Raw genomic sequence first — 19,754 nt, 5'->3', positions numbered from 1 at the left:
ATGCAATTAAATCCACTTCTGTTTATACTTCTAAATGCATTCCTTTTGGCCAGATCTCAAATCTGATTACAGTCCATTTTGGTTTCCCCAGACTACATGCAAATCAAATCATGGGCCCCCAGACATGTGAATGAAAGGCATTTATTTACTATAAGAGAGACAAATGTTACATATTTTTCTTGGGCGTTCGTTCACACCCCTCCCTCATGTTCACTCAGATCAGTGCTCTCTCGCCCACGGCGATCATTGAGTGGTAGAACCAATCAGGGATCAGATAATTGTCACGACAGCTCTGTATCGTCACGTGTCGAAATCCCAGGAGCCGCATTTCTCTCTGTCATTGTCAGGTACGGTGGCTCATTTCAGCGTCGCTTTAGCTGCCGTTATCGCAAGGGGAGAGACCATGTAGAGGCTACCTCCACAGACTGCTTACTGATGCAGTCCCACTTGGCAGGAGAAAAGATTAAATATGCATCTTGGAGAGATGGATTTAAACCTTTTCAACATCTGGTTAGAATGTGTCTTGAGGAAATGTAATTCAGTGTGTCTTGAAAGCTCCTCGGATGCATTTACACTTTTGAGATCAGACAGCTCTCCGATGTGCACAAGTATGAAGTAACTAAGTGTAAATAGGGTCTAATTTGATAAAAAAAAATCATTACAATGCAGATTAGTTCCATAGGACTGTGTTCAAATGACTGAGACAGAGTTGCAATAAGAAATAAGATGTCTGCCACTACATCTTTGCTGAACAAGGCACTAATAATTACTTTGTACACACTGGGTCAAAAGCTTTGTTCAAGAGAAAAAGCCCCGAACAAAGACATCAGAGAGCTGAGATAGCAAACAACATGTTATTATAATATTGTATGGTGCCAAAAGTGTTCAATAAATGCAACAAATGAAAACAGAGAACAAAAATAAACCTCAGACTCTGATGGGCTAAAGTGCGTCAATGTGTCCAATTCAAGCAGCGACTTTTTAAAGAAAAACTGCCTCAGCTCTTTAATAATCTATTTTATGCAACTTGACGGCCTAACTGTCTGGTAAGCCAGGCCGGCTTAATAATATTTTGAAAAGGGAGACTTCCCACTCGTCCTCCTACTCCTTCCCACATCACACAACAGACCTTGTATTTTGAAAAGCAAAAATAGGTGAGAGGGACGGCGAGTGGAGGGAAAAAAATGACACTGACATTATAAACATGGAGCTCTGGTGCTAATGATCACTTTTGACTGTGTTGGCTCAAGCCCATGGTTCAAAACATTGTCAAGAGTGAAAAGGAGCATGCACATCAGCGTGCTTGAGTATAAAAACATGGACATTACTGGGCTATAATTGAAATAAAAAAGACATTTTCTTATTGATTTGACATGAAATAAAAGCCCCAAAACGATAGTTAGACAGTCAGATGATTTTAAAGAAACTTGAAAGCCCGACGAGCTAAAATGCTAGCTCCAACTTTTTGTAGTCTGTCTCTTTTCAGTGGTCCAACATCACACAACAGACTTGACTGTGCTCGGGAGCGAAAAAGAGGAGAATCTGGTACAGATGGAGGGAGGGATGGGAGAGCTGGAGAACTAGACACAAGGGTGCTGAGAGAGATAGAAAGACTCCCTCGTGCACTAATACGACACTTAACAGCAGAAGTGAAGTGATAGAGAGATGGAGTTAAGAATGGCGAGAGCACGGGCGGAGAAGTTTTCGTTGCAGAGAGCCAACATTTTGCAACAGACAACAGAGAGTGGCGAGAGAGAGTGAGGGAGGGAGGTGGGGAAGGACAAATGGAGAGATCAGCAAGTCTTTACTCCAGATGGAGCTTCAACCACAGCGGAGAGGAGAGAGAGAGAAAGTGAGGCCCTTCGCTGCAATGATAGAACACTTAAAGGCCTACCTCTACTTTGGAGGGAATTGAGAGTATTGAAGGAGGAGGAGGAGGAGGAGGAATGGGAGAGAATATGAGGAGGAGGGGGTAGTGAGATGGAGCAGAAACTCCCCACTGCAGTGGTCCAGCATGCGCAGCAGATGCTGTACTCTGGGAGGCAGAGAGTTGAAAGACGGAGACGGGAGAGGAGGATGATGGGAGCTCAGAATTCAACCCTTCAACCATGTCTTCTCTTCAAAGTGCAGCAGATGGAGGGAGAAACAAGAGGGGGAGACAGGAAGATCTTTGACGAGAGAGAATATAGAAAGATGGGGGTACGAATAGGAGGAGAGATAAAACCTGATGACAAGGGACAGAAAGAGAGGAAGGAGGAGAAAAGCTGGAAACTGGAGACATTTTTGAGGAGAAGACCAGCAGATGGAGAAAATGAAGGAAGGAGCCGGATGGGGCTCAAAAAAGATGTTGATGCAACAAAGAAAACCTGAGCGTAGTCTCAAGATTGTCACCAGCTAGCTGCTAACCGCTGTTTGGTTTGTTATCAAAGTGACTCCAAAGTTGTTATAATTCTGTGTGAATTTGGCTCCTTTCACATCACACATGGTCACTTTGCTAATATATCTTCATGTTAAAAGAGGCTGACGTTGACTGTTGGTAGAGGGTTCGGGATGTGAACAGCAGTTTCCTCTGTCAAAGTCACACAAATGTCTTTGAGATTAGAAGAGAACAGATTCCAAAGCTGCTTTAATATGATTTGTTAACTTGTCATAAAAAGTCATTTCTGAAAACGCTCGGCTCCTTTGGGTTGACATGGAACTTCGCCATCTCCCACACATGACCGTCCAAGTAATTCTTGCCTGGTAGTTTTCTGTAATTGTCCAGCCAAGAAGGGAAATGCGAAGGACACACAGACACATTCAGAAAGCAAAATAAAAGACTGGTGGGACCTAAAAAGCGAAGCAGGGTGGAGGGAAAAGAAAGTGCCTGAAAATCCCTCAATGCTCCACTTTGAAAAAGATGGAGCGAGATGGAGCAGCAAGTCAACTGTGCAGTTGGCCCGAACAGCAAAGTGCAGACAATGTGCTTCAGAGCTGATACAGCCAAAGATGGACGGACGAGAGTAAGGAGAAAAAGACCGAAACACTAGAGCAGGAATTGGATGGGAGAGAAGTAAGAGAGTTGATTGAAGAGAAGAGACTGGAAAGGAGAGAAAATCAGGACTCCTCAGCACCACATTCCAACACTGCACAGCATGCACCGGGCGTCTGAGAGTCGAGAGTTGACAAAAAAAGGATGGGTGGAGAGAGCAGGGGGAGCGAGGGATGGACAAACAGCGTGATGAAAGATAGTAGAAGAAGAGGAAAATGATGAGTGACAACTTCTCGCGGTGATGGCTGCCACGCTGCAGAGTAGGAACCACTACAGCAAGATCAGACCTGGGAAAAACCAGAAGACAGAAAGACAGGAGGGAGAGAGGAGAAGTCGACAGAGGAGAGGAGGAGGAGAAACGGAGGGATGTGGTGGAGAGGATGGATGGAGAGTATGAAGACAGAGTGGTGGATATTACTTTGTGGAGGGAAGTGAGAAATGATGGAGTGCGTGCAGGGGCAGAGACCTTGGATTTCATTTATAAAAACACTCTTATTCACAAATAATGTAAAAAACGACCAGAAATCAAAGCCAAAGCTGTGATATATGAATTGTTGATGTTGATGTTGCATAATCACAGGGTCACATCATTCGATCGGGGGCTCTGCGGTACATCGAAGGCTCGAGATGACTTTTATCATCATTCGGGCGAAGAAAGCCATTGATACCAGTTTAATTTGACCCTGCTTCGTACAGATTAAGGCCATATAAAAGAGACACAGACACAGAGGAGGGAACAGAGTGTGGGCACATTTAAGAGACTTTTTAAAAGCTACGTGGAAGTGGATATCAACACTAACGTTAAAAAAAAAAACAAAGGGACAAACTGAGAAAACCAGCCTGGTTCCAGTGGAGCAGAGCTAATGAGAGTTCTGCAACTATAACTGCCCAGATAAAGATAACGCAAAACAGGAAATTAATTGTTAAGGGACACAAAGCCCAGTTGTGTTTATTAAAGCAGATACAATGGCAAAAAAAAAAATGTACAGCTAATCCTGTCCTGTATTAATCTGAGCGTGAACATTTAGTGCAAAGGAACCTGTCACTCCATGGTGAAAACAAATGATCTGATAACTGTAGCCAATACGGGATGTTTTAATACATTTTAAGGCCTTAATTCTCGATAATTTATTTTAAGACCCTTTTAAGGAACCGGAGATACCCTGGAGGGAATGTGTGGGAGTGGATGGGTGGATGGATGAGGGGAGGAAAAAAAGACCCAGTGCTGCTAATAGAAGAGATTAGACAGCTAGGAAAGCATGAAAACAGATGGGTTCCTACGTTAATGCGAGACTACCGGGAGAGGGTGAGAGAAATAGAGAGACATTGAGACAAAGAGACGGACATGAGGTAGATAAAGACCAAAACACTGACATCAAGACGAAGAAAGGGAAACAAATGAGGGCATTACATTTACATATCAGGCTTTTAGCTGGTACTCTCAACCAGAGCAGCTCGCTTCTAACTAGTATTAATTCAGCGCGTCTATGAAGACCGTCTGAGTGTCCTCGCAGGAGACTCCGCAGTGTCACAGTGAGTCAGTAAGTCTTAAAAATAGTTTACAAAACTGCGAACATCCCACTTGACATCGTGGGTCTGGTCACTTGAACTGCAGGCTCAGGGGCAAACTCGCTGGAACAGTTCGCACAACCGGCGAAATAATTGGGAAGCACAGACAAAGCCGAGTGTCTTCTGTGTGCTGTCAGGAAGACTGGAAGAAAAGACGCTGTAAAACCATGACTTAACACTATTTTCTGCTCTGAATATATGATTCAAACTCCAGATGCATCCTGTTGCCATATGTGCTGGTCTTTGTTTATTCCTCAGTTAAAGACACTTTTCCTTTTTGATAGACAAAGTTGTATTTTATTGCGTTCTATAATTTATGAGCCAATTAGCTATCGACTAATGGTCCCGGTATATTAAACCCAAACGTGAAATGTGAGCCTGCATCCCTCTGGATGCCTTGGATGCATTTGTTTCCGCTGTGTTTTTCATTTCTATGTAATGAAAAATGTTAGCGCTAACATAATTTACTCACATCCTGGAAACTTCCACAGTCAGACAGCGGCGGGCTCTACTTTCCCTCCACGTGCGAGGACAAATGCTCCCGCCATCACAAGACAATTTCATAAAATGAGCACAAACTCTGAAATGCATCTTTTATGACGTAGACAAAATAAGATAAAAATGACTTCCCCCCCCTCGTGAAGGATTATGAGACAGTAGCACAAATTGGACGGTGTATATTCACTTGTAAGCTAACGATTAACTTTCCACTGGAGAAATAAGGATGAATGAGGATATTTGTTTTGGTTGGTCGCTCCTGAATTAAAAATTAAAATCTTTGGGGGAAACAGCCTCAGAAAAATTTTTGATTGAAGAACTAAACCAAGGTTATCAAGGATGGAAGGCAAATGCATCGGCCCGCTGTAACACCTGGACTCCCTGAATCCAACGTCATGTTTCCAGCTGTGTCTCCACCACCGAACACTTTGCTTTTTTCTCATCCTTTGTGCACAAGGACCTCATTACATACAGTAGATTTAAGTTGTGTTCATTCAATAGAATTTCAAGAGACCAGGCACGCTGTGTCTTCCTCAGTGAAACGTACCCTCAAATGCGTATTTTACAAAGTGTGCAGACCATAAAAGCAGACATGCAGTGCAAATACTCAGAATTTGAGCTTTTGCAAACACATTTCCTCACCAGGAAAACAAATCTGTGTATTTCCTTCTAGCCTGCTTATAATTTTATTTATTTGTCATGTGTGGTTTCCGTCCTTTCAATAAAAGCCTATCAGCCGACATCAGACAGGCTATCTGCCTCTGTACGATTTAACAAGGTAATGGATCTCTGGTGATTTACAAACCATGGTGGACGGGGAAGCTCTCGCCTAGTGGGAGGATATTGAGTAGGCAGACTTTAAATGTGTTGAAAATGACTGTAACTTGTAAATCATTTCATTAAAACCACACTAAGCACAGTGTTAAGCAGCCTTAAGTGAAACGGGCACAAAAAATATTGAAAATAGATGATAAGGTCCCCACTCAGCCTCTCATAGAACGAGACAAACTGACAATGACTGCTGAAGACACTGCGAGACGGTACTCCAAATGCAGAGCGTGAAATGTTTTTTGACATTTTCTGAAAAACTATTGATCCACATCGCATCAGTCAAAGTTTTCTTGGTGCCTGGCAAGGCTCTCTGGAGAATGTATTAACAACAACCATCACAGGACTGAGAGACTGCAGGAGAGACGTTTGAAATCGAGCTCTTGAAAGAAGACTTTTTCTGCATTTTCCCTTTGTATCGTCTGAACTCTATATTTTTCCATGTGTCCTTAAAATAATCATGTGTAATGGAAGACAAGTGCGGGGAGAAGAAAGGGACGCAAATACAAAGAAGTTAAAAATCCAATTTATTTTTGAGGTTAATGAAGTAAATGTATGAAAAACATCCCCCCGTGTGATTCAGAAATTGGCCTTTTGTCTCTCACCCGTAGAAAGATACCTAAAAATCAATAAGCCAGACATAAAAAAGTACAAGCATGCACACATTGGTACTTTATTAGTAACCTTACAGCATTTTTATTCTTGGAGCAAGGAGGAGACAGTCAGAAGTCTGATGCAATCTTTTCATTTTTGATTCAATGATGTGTTGGCCTCCTTATGTGGAAATGATGATTTGTAGAAGACTGCAGCAGATCAGGGATTGCGTAGCTCGCTTCTTTTTCATCTGGTGTTTACCTGCCGGCCAGAACGTTACGAGAACAGGTGTGTGTTTTTCCTTTAGTTCCCCTGCAGGTTTAACCCTGACCTGGAGATTTCACCAGGCCGTGTGGTGTTCTGGCTGCGACGCATTTTTTCTCGTCCTCCTCAGGGCTTCATACCCGACTGAGAGCATTTCAGAAGCGCCAAGCGTTTTGCCAGCCCAATTTTGTTGACTTCCTCAGATTTGGTTGATTTTTTTTCTTGATGTTTGTGCTTCTACCTGGGTAAGTAGGCTTGTAGTTAAATGTTTTTTGGGCTTGTTTTGTGTTCATTGTCAGTCAGCAAAGGGTGTTTTATTTTGAAAATTGACTGGATTTGGTGCTGCTTGATAGGGCCTCAGTCTGAAATAGATGAGGCACGTATTCTCTGCCGAGCAGAGCGGAGAGCCACTTCTGGAAAGCTTCTGAAAACACGCTGCGGTGCTTCTGGTGGATTCACAAAAATTGTCTGGAATGGCTGAGATCAGCAGCAGTGGCCGCGTCGCAGCCGGAACATGATGTAGCCATTCCAGTCGAATTTGTGGGTTACTGTTTCTGGCTGAAACCAAAGTCCCACCCTTTTAAAGGCGCAGTAAGCGATTCTGGAGAAAAATATTTGAGGCCTGGGAAAGCCAAAGCATCTCTATCAGACAACGTGAAAACGAGACTCAACCATTTCAACCAGAATGCTAGACAGTGAGCTTTGCTGCTAACTGTAGCTGCCATTAGTTTTAGCTCAGTTAGCCATGCAGCTAGTTGACTCTGCTCAGGAAAACAGCCTGAGCTCGGAGCACCGGTGAGTGTTTGTGTTTACTGGGAGGAGGTTTCCAGGTTGTGATGACCCAGCTGGGAACACTGGCGAGGAGCGGCACCGGAATGGGCGAGTGGGCTAGAGAACCGTGCTGAGCAGCCTCTACGGACATCGTAGAATATGCGAACAGGCCGAAGAGGACGGTGATGGAGGAAGCAAAGAATAGAAAAAGAGAGAGTGATCAAACAAAAGGCGAGAAACAGATTGGCTTTTAGCTGTTGGCAGGAACTTCATGAAATAAAAGGCTGCACGACAGACACCGAGCCGGCCTTCTTGCAGTTAGATTACTAAGAAACATTACCTTGCTTGCTAAGGTATGTCTTGTGTTGTTGCACTTGACGTTTGGCTGTGTTTGCAGAGATTCAGCTCGCTGGTTTTTCATAGTAAGTAATATAATCATAATAAATGCACGTGTACAGCTGTTCATATGACAAAAATGACAATTCTTGCATGTTGCTTTAAATGTTGTTTGTGTTCAAAAACTGCTTTTTGTCCCGTACAGACAGAGCCATGGTAGCTGTTTGCTCCTGTTTCCAGTCTTTATTGTAAGCTAAGGCAAGCGTTCCCTTGCTCCTGCTTGAAATCTAATGGACAAATCTGAGAGTGGTATCGATCCTCTCACCTAACTCTCGACAACAAAGCAAATGTCTAGCATTTCCTTTAAACTAGCCTCTTGTACAAGCAGGGGTGGACAACTTGAGTACGTTTAGTCTTTATAAAGATACAGAGAATGAAAAGGACTACATGCACTGCCACACTGGCAAACAAAGGCAATCAAATCAAAGCACTGCAGGACATCAAGAGACGTCAGGGACAGGTGTGCAAATATTTCCGGCTTTGCATTAGTCTGATCCTTTGACTTAAAAAATGAGCAGCCAAGTTAATGTGATGGCACGCAGACAACCAAAAGCAGCTGAAAGCAGCAGGCTGATAGTGACAGTCATTATGATAATTGCTTCCTTGACTCCTTTTTACTATAAAGGTGAGGAAAGATGAGAAAATAAGCTATGCTTCTGCATTATACATTTACTCTGTTGTGCTTTCTTTCTAATCCCTTTGCACCGGGCTGAGCAGCCAGCACGAGCAGTGTCTTCTGTAGGTAATCTAGCTCTTAGGATGTGTCATCGGTCAGTGTTATTTGCCAGAAATCCCCAATGGACATTTTTCGCTGCTGTAAATACTACATGGCAGGATTTCATTGGCATGTTGCTTGAAGCTGATACACCATTGGGAACATTTCTCTCTCAAGTTTCAACTGGAACTAATGCCTCCTCCCTTCAATTTGCACCACCTTGGGCAAAGTTTGGTTCATCTCGCTCTGTTTGCCTCCTTCCATGGATTTTGCATACATTTGGGCCGTCGCCTCTATATGATTATTTTTTAATTCTGTCTGAAGGTAGGGAAAGAGATACAAGTGGATTGAGAGGGAGGAAGAGGTGGAGGGAAGGAGGGGAAGGTGGATAAAACAGACAGAGGTGTGTGTTTATCAAGTGTTTCATAGTTGGTGCACTGATCCTGGATCAATTGACACCCTCAGATCAGTGAGAACGGTATGATCAAGGGAAGCCCGCGGTCACTGAACCCAGATCAGCTGTCGGAAAGGACGGATAATTAGGGAGCTGGAGAGAATATTCAGAAACAGATGGGAGGATGGAGGCGACATGTGTGGGAGAGAGAGAGGGAGAGGAGGAAGAAGAGAGGGAGTCTCTTTGGCTGTGAGTGTCAGCTAAATGCCGAAAATGTAAAACAAAAATGAGAGAGAGAGAGAGTGATGAGTGATTAGAGAAGGAGGGGTGGGGGAAGACAGAAGAAGAAAGAGAGAAGAACAAGGCAAGAAAGGAGAAAGACAGTTGGGAGGGATGAAAAGTGGACGGAGAGGGAAGTGGGAGGGAGAGGTGAAATGCAGATTCAAGTTGAGCCAAAGAGACAGATGAAGAGATGCAGAAGCTGGGAGGGAGATAGAGATGGAAATATGAAAATATTGGTCTGTAACAGATGCACTTTGCTTCAGCAACACAGGTTTCTCCTCTATCCTGCCAATAAAGCACATTTGAATTTGAGAGTTTTCGACAGAGTGGAAACTTTTGGTTGGAAAGCCACAAGGAGGCAAGAGGCAGATGAAAAAGGAATATATGTATGTGCACTCAGTATGTGTAGTGAGAGAAACCCCCTCATCCTGAATATTTGAAGTTGAAAGAGCATCAGAAAGATTGAGGGAGGAGGAAGAGGAGGAGGAGGAGGAGGTGGAGGAGGACGACGAGTAGGCGAAAATAGCTGCTGTGACCAGATCAACAGTTGGACCTTTGGGGAGTATCGAGTCTCGAGTTTGAGCTGCAGACAAGAACCGCTGTCTGGCCAAATACACACACAAGCAGCACAGACATGCAGACGCACTTTGAAGCACCGATGTACAAAAAGGTTTGCACACTGATAAGCAGATCCTGCACTCGGTGTGTAATCAACACACATAAACGCTCCGTGGTCTCAGCTCAAAGCCCTCCCGACACCACTTAGAAACCCCTCACACTCTCGCACGTACAGTATGCACACACACAGAGCTGCAGAGCGGAAGAAGATGCTGTTTGCAGAAGTATTCATTTTCACTGTAAATTCCCATTTTAATTGAGTTTCGTTTTTATCCTCCACATCCCTCAACACAGTAACACGGGGGTCTCCTTGATAATTTAACGGCGCCATAGGGCTGCTGGAGACGATCCACTGCCATTCCAGCCTTTATGCCTGTGAGTGGAGTGTCTCAGTCGAGGCTCAAGTGTGGCTCCTCTGCAACTTTTATGAGCTGGTTCTACTTTTGCATGCATCTCTAAAGCATAAAATTAAAATTTGAATATGCACAATACTGGCAGTCAAGGAAAAATGTATTTTTATTGATCCATTTAATGAGACGCTTTGTTACTGACTTTGTTTTTATGTACAAAATCTACTTTTCATATGTGTGTTTATTGTGTTTCAATTGTGAGGCACGAGAATGAATGCTACATTTTACCCTGCTACTAAACTGCATTCAGAAAGTTCAGAATCCAAATTAAGATAAAAGAAATGCACAGCTACAAAGTATCTGTTACCATTAATTAATCATACATGAGTTGCACCTGTGTTTCCAATAAGCTTTTAAAACATAAACTTCTCTTCTTAACAAGTCGATGATATTAGACGCCTCGCTGCCGAGGAAGAGACAGCTTTACTGTATCTGAAACCACTTTAATTATTTCACCTCTCTCTGTCTAGTTAGCAGATGGCTCTAAACGCTGCGACACCCATGAGCCTCAGCTGATGTCGGCATGGAGAAGATCGCTGTCAGAGGCACAAAACGGCAACAAGAGCAAATTCAAAATGGCCCGGAAAACAAATAGGAACAAAGCGCCATGATATAGTTGATGAATTCCTTCAAAAATGCTTCTTGGGAATCATTGATATTGATTGATTGATTTCTCTTTAAGTTTTTTGGGTGAAGAGGAATGCACTTTAATATTTATTATTTATTCTAATTGTTATGTTTTGGCACATTTAGTAGCTTTACTAGATAAGGAGGGATGTCAGGAAACAAGAGCGAGGAAGACGTAACAAGGGTCCAATATTCACCAGTTTTACATGGACCAGCTGACTGTATTTTCTGCTTTTAAACAGTAGGAATAAAAAGAGGAGAGTAGAAGACAAACTTCCGTTGGTTCTGAAAGTTCTAAAAATGTCGAAAGTTAGGAACTCTAAGGCTTAGATGTTTAGAGTTTCATGTCCATCCAAGTGTTGGAAGGGCTCCAGGTGTCAGTCACCTGACATGTTCTATGAGAAAATAAACTTAGACTTCTGCTTTGCAACTATATTCCTTTACCACACTCACACTCACACACATCCCTCGTACATTAATCCACTTTATCTCAATGCTAAGAAATTCATTACATCCCCTCGCTGAAAAAACAAAAGCCAAACAGCAGAGTGTGACCTATTGGCAGACTATTTATGTTACCCACATCGTGGCTAAACAGGGCGAAGCACATGTACAATTTTCAGGGGCCTCGCGATCGATAAGCCCCCGTAACTAGATATCAAATCGTTTTTGAAAATCCATCATACCTGTACTCGCAAGCAATATACATTGTTTATAATGAAAAAAGAGAGTAAGAAAAAAAAAAGAGAAAAGCCTGGAGTCAGAAAAGATTAGAAATGGGTGAGATGTAAGAGAGAAAGACGGAAAGGAGCACGAGTGGGGGAGAAAGAGGGGGAGATAGAGGAGAGATGAGGGGAGATGAGGGGAGATGAGGGGAAGAGAATTAAGGAGACTGATAGTTGAGCGCAGGGTCCAGAGGGCATGGATAAGTGTGTGTGAGTGTGTGACTGTGTGAGTGACCGTATGCCTCACACACGCCCACACACACACACACACACACACACACACACACACACACACACACACACACACACACACACACACCCACACAGAGAGGGTAGCTCATGAAGACAAATGTAGTGACCTTGCTTAGTGATAAGGCATGAAGATAAAGTAGTGTTGGATGAAATAACTGAAAAATATCAAGAGAAACAGAAGTGTGTGTGTGTGTGTGTGTGTGTGTGTGTGTGTGTGTGTGTGTGTGCGTGTGCGTGTGCATGTGTGTGGGAGTGCAATAGAGATAGGTGAAGAGATAGATTGGGAGATGGAGAGACAGAGAGAAAGACAGAGAGACGACACAGATGTGGCTCAATACTGACAGAGGCAAATAAGCAATAAGATATGAAAAAAACACAACACATAATTAAATTACCCACACATTATTTGCACCCGCCCACACCATACTGTTTTCTTGACATTTTCAGGATAAAATGAATGCGTTACTGAACGCAGTGGAGGCTCACTGGTTTGCTGCAGCGATGTAGCAGTGCATTCAGGGTGTGGCCAGTGCACTGTGACATCACTGTTAGGTGTGGTTACAGGTGCAACACAGCTCACTTGAAAATCAAACGGAAGAGATCGATGAAGCGGTGATCTTTACCTTGGTGGTTTTCCCATGTAGCACACTTAAAGTAGCCGTACCTGAGATAGCATACTTGGCCGTCCGGTTGACGATAAGCAGAAAAATGTAATTTCTAAGCAGCAGCTGTCTTTAAATTGAACTTGTGAGTTCATATTTTCCAGGTGAGAATTTGATTACTAGTGTCTCTGCGTTCAAGTGGTTTATGTCATGAGAAAGCTGTTGCTATGGTGACTGACTAGAAAAATCAATGTCACCGAGTGCCCTGTTGAAAATGGTGAATGATTCCACATTTAAGCATCACGTTTGAGTCGAGAGAGCAGATGATATAAAACCACAAACAAACAAGAGGCTCAGGCATGTTTAAAAATGTCACAAATTATTCATTCAACGTGAGTGATACTTTAAAGATTGAGTGGCAACCCTCTTTTACAGTGACATAGAGTCAAGTTAGCCTGTTGGCTATATGTGTAGCTAGCAAAAAACATAGTGTTACGTGGGGTTTATTCAGAAAGCTGTACTAATAGTAGTATTAGTAATAGTATTGTTGATAGTAGCAAAGACTAAATCTTTTGGACACATGAAGGATAAAGATGAACTTTCAGCAAACGACAAAACAATCAAGTTAGTAAGCTAGCATATGGCTTAAAGTTAGCTTACTAACTTGATTGTTTATAAACAATCAAGCTAGTACACTGGCATATTGCTTCAAGCTAGCTTACTAAATTGATTGCTAAAACAATCAAGTTAGTAAGCTAGCATGTTAGCTGACTGGCTAACAGCTGTTTTTCTGACTGTCTCTGTTCTTTCCAAAGCCAAACCAGGTGCTGATGAGGGTTGTATTGTTGTTAGCAAACACCAGAACTACAACTTGAACTTAACTATTAACCCTACCCATCCTCACTACCTGAGACTATGTTCATAACTGCTGTGACACAGTGAACAGAAGTGCTTCTGTGGGCAACTTACAGCGAGGGGCCACTTTTTCTGTTACACACCTGCTGACCTGAGCTGATTCCCCATTCATTTGTGTCATGTCAGGCCCTCAGGAGCCTCCCCTGTGGCTACGTCTACTTCTAGTACATCCAACAATACCTAAAATGAAGTTATTTCAGCTGAGTCTTCTCAAACTTCAGCTCCTCCAGTTTCAGAGTTGAGACCTGGGATAGAAAAAATAGTGCCATGGTAACTCAAAACAGCTTGAACGTGGGAACAAATCTATCGGACTGTTCGCTTTACGTGACCGCAGTCACTTGTTTTTTTTTTGCAGGTATCCGCTTTCTTTTAGTCTGGTTTGCTGTATGTTAAGTCGGTGTTTGTGGGGGAGCCAACTCTGGAGAACAAAGCTGAAAAGGCTTTACTGAGACAGAGAGAGAGACGGATAGACATCTAGATAGACAGGCAGATAGAAGGTAGGGAGACAGACAGCAATCACACAGCACAAACACCGTAGAGGTCAACGCTATCACGGAAACGAGCGGTTATTTCGTAGCATTTCATCATCATCATCTATCTTGGTCGCTTGCGCTCTCTCTCCCTCTTTCATGGCTGGATTTCTCATTGATGACAAAGCCATTTATGTCTCTCTTATGTCCCCCCCCGCCTCCTTCCTCTTCATCCTCCTCCCTCCTCCTACTCCTCCACCCATCCCTCACTGTCTCTCCCTTATTCTCCTTGCTATTTATGCTTCCTCTGTTTTATTTTTCAGTTTTTTTCCTCTCTCTCTCTCTCTCTCTCTCTCTCTCTCTCTCTCTCTCTTGCACTTTCTTTCGTCTCTCATACTCGTTTTACATCTCCTCTCTTTACTCCCCTCTTTGGCTCTCTTTGCCTTGTTCGCACTCACATCTCAGCTATTTTTTCCTCCTCTCTCACCTCATCTTCATCACTCCGCCTTCTCCTCCTCCCCCTCCTCCTCTCTCGCTCCATCTTACATCATTTTCTCTCTAAACACCTCTCTCCCCCCTGCCTCTCCTCCTCCTTTCCATTTTACCTTTCTCTTTCCCATGATTTAAATTCTGCACATCATCTTTCTTACTTTCCTTTTACTCTGCTCTCCCCTTTCTGGCTCGCCCTCCTTTACATGCTTTCTTCCTCTCTTCCCGCCTCCCTTATTTTTCTTGCCACATCTCCACTACCTCTCCTTTTCTTTTCAATGTTTCTTTCCCTGCTTTCTCCTTTCCTTTAACTCCCCTTTTCTCCTTCTCTCAACACCTTTTTTTGGCCACATCTTTCTCCTTCACCTCTGCCACGTTCACCCCATCCCACCCTGTCACCCCCTTTACCGTCTGTTTCACCTCTTTTCACCCTCCTGTCTCTCACCGTCCTGCCTCCATCACCTGATTTTCCTTCCCTGTCCTCCCCTCCCATCTCTCAGCCGTCTCCTTTCTGCTTCTTCATCCTTACATCCTTCTCCTTTCTCCTTCTCTCCTGCCTTATGGTACATTTCTTCTCCCACCTCCACAGACAGCTCTCCTCTTTCCTGTCCTCCTCCACTCATCTTTTCTCCCGCTTTTCCTTCTCCTGTCTCTACCTTTTTTCTGTCCCTTCTACCTTACTCATGCTCATGTGAGAAACCAGTACAGAGCCAATATGAGAGCTACCAGACATCCATCACAATATGAAATAAATATCCAATTAATTACTTAGGTCATAAAAGTTTAAAACCAAGCCGAACACTTTCAATAAGTAAATAGATAGAATAATTAAGAAAGCATACCTTACACAGCTACTCTCTTTAAATAATTCATAAAGCAGAACAATTACATATGCACATTTCTAATTATTGATATCCTGTTCCTCTCCTTCCTTCAGCGCTGAGAGATAACCGCATCCAGCTGCACCGCTCGACACCCACCGAGCTTTCCATCACCATCGCCGAAGTGCAGCTGTCTGACGAGGGCGAGTACACCTGCTCCATCTTCACCATGCCGGTCCGCACCGCCCGAGCCACCGTCACCGTGCTAGGTGGGTCACGCTAACGCACACGCTGTACATATTCACACTGCGTATCAGGGTGAAAATCTCTCATCTTGATGTTACCAGAAACAGAGTTTGCAATTTTTCCAGACCTTAAAATAAGCCCTGGAAATGAAAGTGCAACCTAAATGTGGCTCTAACAGCTGTGTTAAATCCGTTTTCTGGATTTTGAGAAAATGAGAACATGTTCTTGATAAGAAAATCAATTGTTTCATTTTTCATTATAATTTTCGTAAAACTCCCTTTACTCTATTAATTCTAACCTTCCTATCTGTCTGTCCTTGGAGGAGGATCCCTCCCTGTGAGGCCCATGCTGAGGTTTCTTCAGATTTTTTATTTCCTGTGTAGGCTTTTTTTAAAAAAAATTTGCCTTTGTTCTCACAGAGGCCTAATGGCGCAGAGTGACATTCTTACCTTCCTTGTGTTCATACCCCGCCACGTCTTCTTTGAGACTGATTGACGGCTGTACAAATCAGCTTGACTGCAGTCTATCTTAATTTCTTTCCCGAACCTGTAGGATTGTGACAAATTTAAATGGATGATTCGAAGCTTTTTGCCATCTTTTCTTATTTTCTCCTCAGTTGTCACGTTGTTTATAACAATTTTACAACAATGTCGACTTGCCGGTTTCAGAGTACACACAGAAAATGTAGAGAAAGTGACTCAAATTCACCTTCACACACTGCTGTGGTATTGTATTGGCCTGACAGACCCTGCTGAGTTTACCCTCTCTCAAAGCAGAATGAATTTTGACCCTGTGGGTGTCTATTGTAGGTGTGACATGCTAAGACAGGCTGCCTGTTGGCCTCAGGCAAAGTGTTGGGGTTGCAGTAATTCCGTGAACTTGTGAAGGACCAATTAGAAAAGAATGCCTACAATCAGCGCAGCAAAGGCGGAGATATCCGACATTTAGTTACTAATGTGCGTAAAGCTGCAAGAGCACTGAATCATGATAATGTTATGACTCCACCGCCCTCCTCATGATGCCTTCATCCAGTTTGATCCGGATCCCTGCTTATAGAGTTAACCTTTGTATAAGGTTATGACCTCATATAACTCTTGTGTGGAGATAAACCCGCTCCACTCATCCTCTTTGAGATGGATGTTATTACCTACGTGCAGCACTTCCTTGCAGCCTGCAATAAATTGCGGTCATCCTGTCAGTGGCGGTTGGGCCTGTTTATTGATCGGACATTGGCGTAATCGGCTTTGGACCCCCGCAAACAGTCTTTCAAGTATTGATTTTTATTAGTCGAGTTGTTGTTGTTGTTCGTCAGTGTCAGCTAATTCTGGCCGTATTTCATGGTTTCACTTGAAGATGAGAACAAAGCAATGAGCTTGGCAATACTGTAATGCACCAGCTAATGGCCATGCAACCGCAATGGAGACTTACTGTATACATGGGAGAGACAGCTGGTCAGATATTCCTGGGAGGTTGTGGTCGGCAGATTTACGGCCAACGTTTCAAGGCATCCAGTTCCACTTTTAAATTGCTGTGTAATCAAATTGAGTCATTCTTTGAGCTGATCACTAAAAACCTACATCCACATTTGGACAAATATGGACTTACGGTCACTTATTTGTGATATTGAGAAGGTTTTTTAGCAATTTTTGCCATTTCCGCTCAGTTTTTCTAATCCAATACACCATAATTTGCCAACAAATTGTTGGAGGCAAACCAAGCCGCAGAGGGTTTCTGCCTAATTCTCCTGGAAAATGGACCAAGTGACAACAAGAGATGCTGGATTTTTTCAAATTTTCGGGTAGGGCAGGGTAGCTTATGTTTACAACGGCTGTTCTGTGACTGAAAGGCCACGGGGTTGTTCCCCAAATTTAGGGTTTGTCAGTCAACAGCTGTGGAAGCATCCTTGAATAAATCATTTTCACGATATTTATTCAGATGCCTCGGCAGTGCTGCAGAGTGTATAGAAAAGAATTCAATATAGTTGCTCTGGACAACAGCATGAGCGGAATGGCTGAAATGTTAATGTGATGTTTTTGTGTGTGTGCAAGGGGGGAGGGGAAGGTGTGTGTCAAGGGAGGGTGAAGACAGGTCTACTCTGGCTCTTTAAATTCAGATTAACATGAGAATCACTCCTATATTTCTTCCAATTTTGCAGTAATTGTGATTCAAGCATTTTTCATTTGCTGTAATTGACAGCTGTGACACTGTATTCTACGTTCAATAAATATTTCATGACCCGAGAGGGAGACAAACCATTAAAAATGTATGGTAAAATGTCTAAAACGCACAGATCCCGATGGGAAAATCAGCCAAACATATCGAGCTTTGGCACAGCAGCGGTCACGTGTGTGAGTCATTCTTGTTTTGACAGACACAAACACGCACGAGCCCGTAACTGCTGAGTACGGTCGGTTTTAAAGGCCCGAGCGTCTGTTAGCGTAAAACGTGTGGCGTGCCTCTCCGCTCTCTCCTGAGCTGAGCAGAGAATAATTTATAATGGCTTTATTCACTTTTATTCTCCTTGTAGAGAAAAGGGTCTCGACAGGGCTTCTCCAACCAATTCTATATGTGCAGTATTATTCCCTTATTAATATTCAATGTTACTTTACTGCCAGAGAGCTTCCGCACACGGTGCACTACATCAAACACTGCTACATTAAAAATTGACCACATTTTTATTTTTTTGATCTATACCATGGTTACTTCACAGCATCTTATAGAGGTACCTATCTATCTATCTATCTATCTATCTATCTATCTATCTATCTATCCATCTATCTATCTATCTATCTCTCTATCTATCTATTCCAAAAAACTCGGGACGCTGTGTCAAACAAATAAAAACAGGATTCCTTTGCAAACAAACTGTGTTTACAGACAACAGTTTTCTTAAGTGTTCCTGAGCTCATGTATTAATCTCCTTTATCCAATCATGTGTTCACAAAGTGGTGAACCTCGCTCCATCCTCCCTTGTGAGCGACTGAGCCTTTCCAGGATGCCCCTTTCAGACCCAATCACGATACTATCACCTTTTACCAATCAACCTGTTTACCTGTGGAATGTTCCAAACAGGTGTTTTTGGAGCGTTGCACAGCTTTCTATCTATCTATCTATCTATCTATCTATCTATCTATCTATCTATCTTTCTATCTATCTATCTATCTATCTATCTATCTATCTAGTCATTCCTCACTCCCTCCATACTTGTAATATTCCAGAGCTTTCCAGAATTTTATGGCCCGAATATGTCACATTTGAAAAAAATGGAATAAGCGATATAAAAACTTGATTTTTTTTATATTTTAATGAAAATACATCACTTTCCCTCCTGGCATCCCTTCACGACTTTGTCTCCCATCTCCATCTCTACCTCTCTAAGTCTCTCCCTGCTCCCACTCTTTCTCTGCCTCTCTTCCTGTCCATCACTCTTTCTCTCTCCTCTCTTAATGCGCGAGGCAGCGCATACGCGGTAGACGAAAAACCGAATGTTCATTATTTCCAAAAAGCAGAATGGTGGTAATCTCCGCCAACACTTGGAGAAAAGTGCCGCCCACAATGGCTCCAGATGGGAGACGATGAGAAAAGTTTCATTTTCTCAACTCTGGCCTTCAACCGTGATGGTGAAGACAAAGTTGATTCTGAAATATTTGGCAGAGTGCATGTGTAAATTCCTCCTCCTGCATGTGTTGTTTTCACTTCACAATAGCAATTAAGTAAAAATGTTCCTTATTTTAACCGACTATGCCGGAATCTGGAAGAACACCTCTGGGAAAGGAAGCTGTATCATGAAATTTTGGTTTGGCTGGGGGTGTCCTGGTGGCTCACTTGGCTAAACAGAACCTGACCTTTGGCTCACTTCCTCCCACTGTCCCCTTCACTTTGTCTTGCAAAAGCCTTTCTCACAAGGCTCCAGTGTCCCCCCAAAAATAACCTTTTAGTCTCACTGAATCATTCTAACTCCCATCACGGCTTTTAACTAATGAATTCTGGGAGTCGTATTTAATAATCCCTGCAAAATTTAATTTACTTGACATTTTGAACTGACCTGAAGTACTGGGAATGAACAGTCACACGATATTATTTACCAGACTGACTTGAATCGTGGAAATGCCAAGGCCGTCAGAGACAACGCAGATGTCATGCTGCTGATTTTAAAGCGACAACACATTCCTTGAATTAATTGACTGTCCACGTTTATCTCAGTTGACAGCCATCTTCACTTTTGTGGCTTGTCTGC

General features: G+C 42.9%; 1 protein-coding gene across 3 annotated transcripts in view; it reads left to right on the top strand.

The window, feature by feature from the left end:
• Positions 1-19,754, top strand: part of cadm3 (cell adhesion molecule 3) — an 87,121-nt gene that overhangs the window by 38,413 nt on the left and 28,954 nt on the right. For all 3 annotated transcript variants that reach the window (XM_076745750.1, XM_076745749.1, XM_076745751.1), the window contains exon 4: positions 15,388-15,540. In XM_076745750.1, the coding sequence (XP_076601865.1) occupies positions 15,388-15,540 (153 nt within the window). The remainder of the gene's footprint in view (positions 1-15,387; positions 15,541-19,754) is intronic.

Source organism: Chaetodon auriga, chromosome 12, assembly GCF_051107435.1.
Source record: "Chaetodon auriga isolate fChaAug3 chromosome 12, fChaAug3.hap1, whole genome shotgun sequence".
Taxonomy (NCBI): domain Eukaryota; kingdom Metazoa; phylum Chordata; class Actinopteri; order Chaetodontiformes; family Chaetodontidae; genus Chaetodon; species Chaetodon auriga.
Note: the sequence above shows the minus strand (reverse complement) of the source record. Positions and strands in the feature narration are given on the sequence as shown.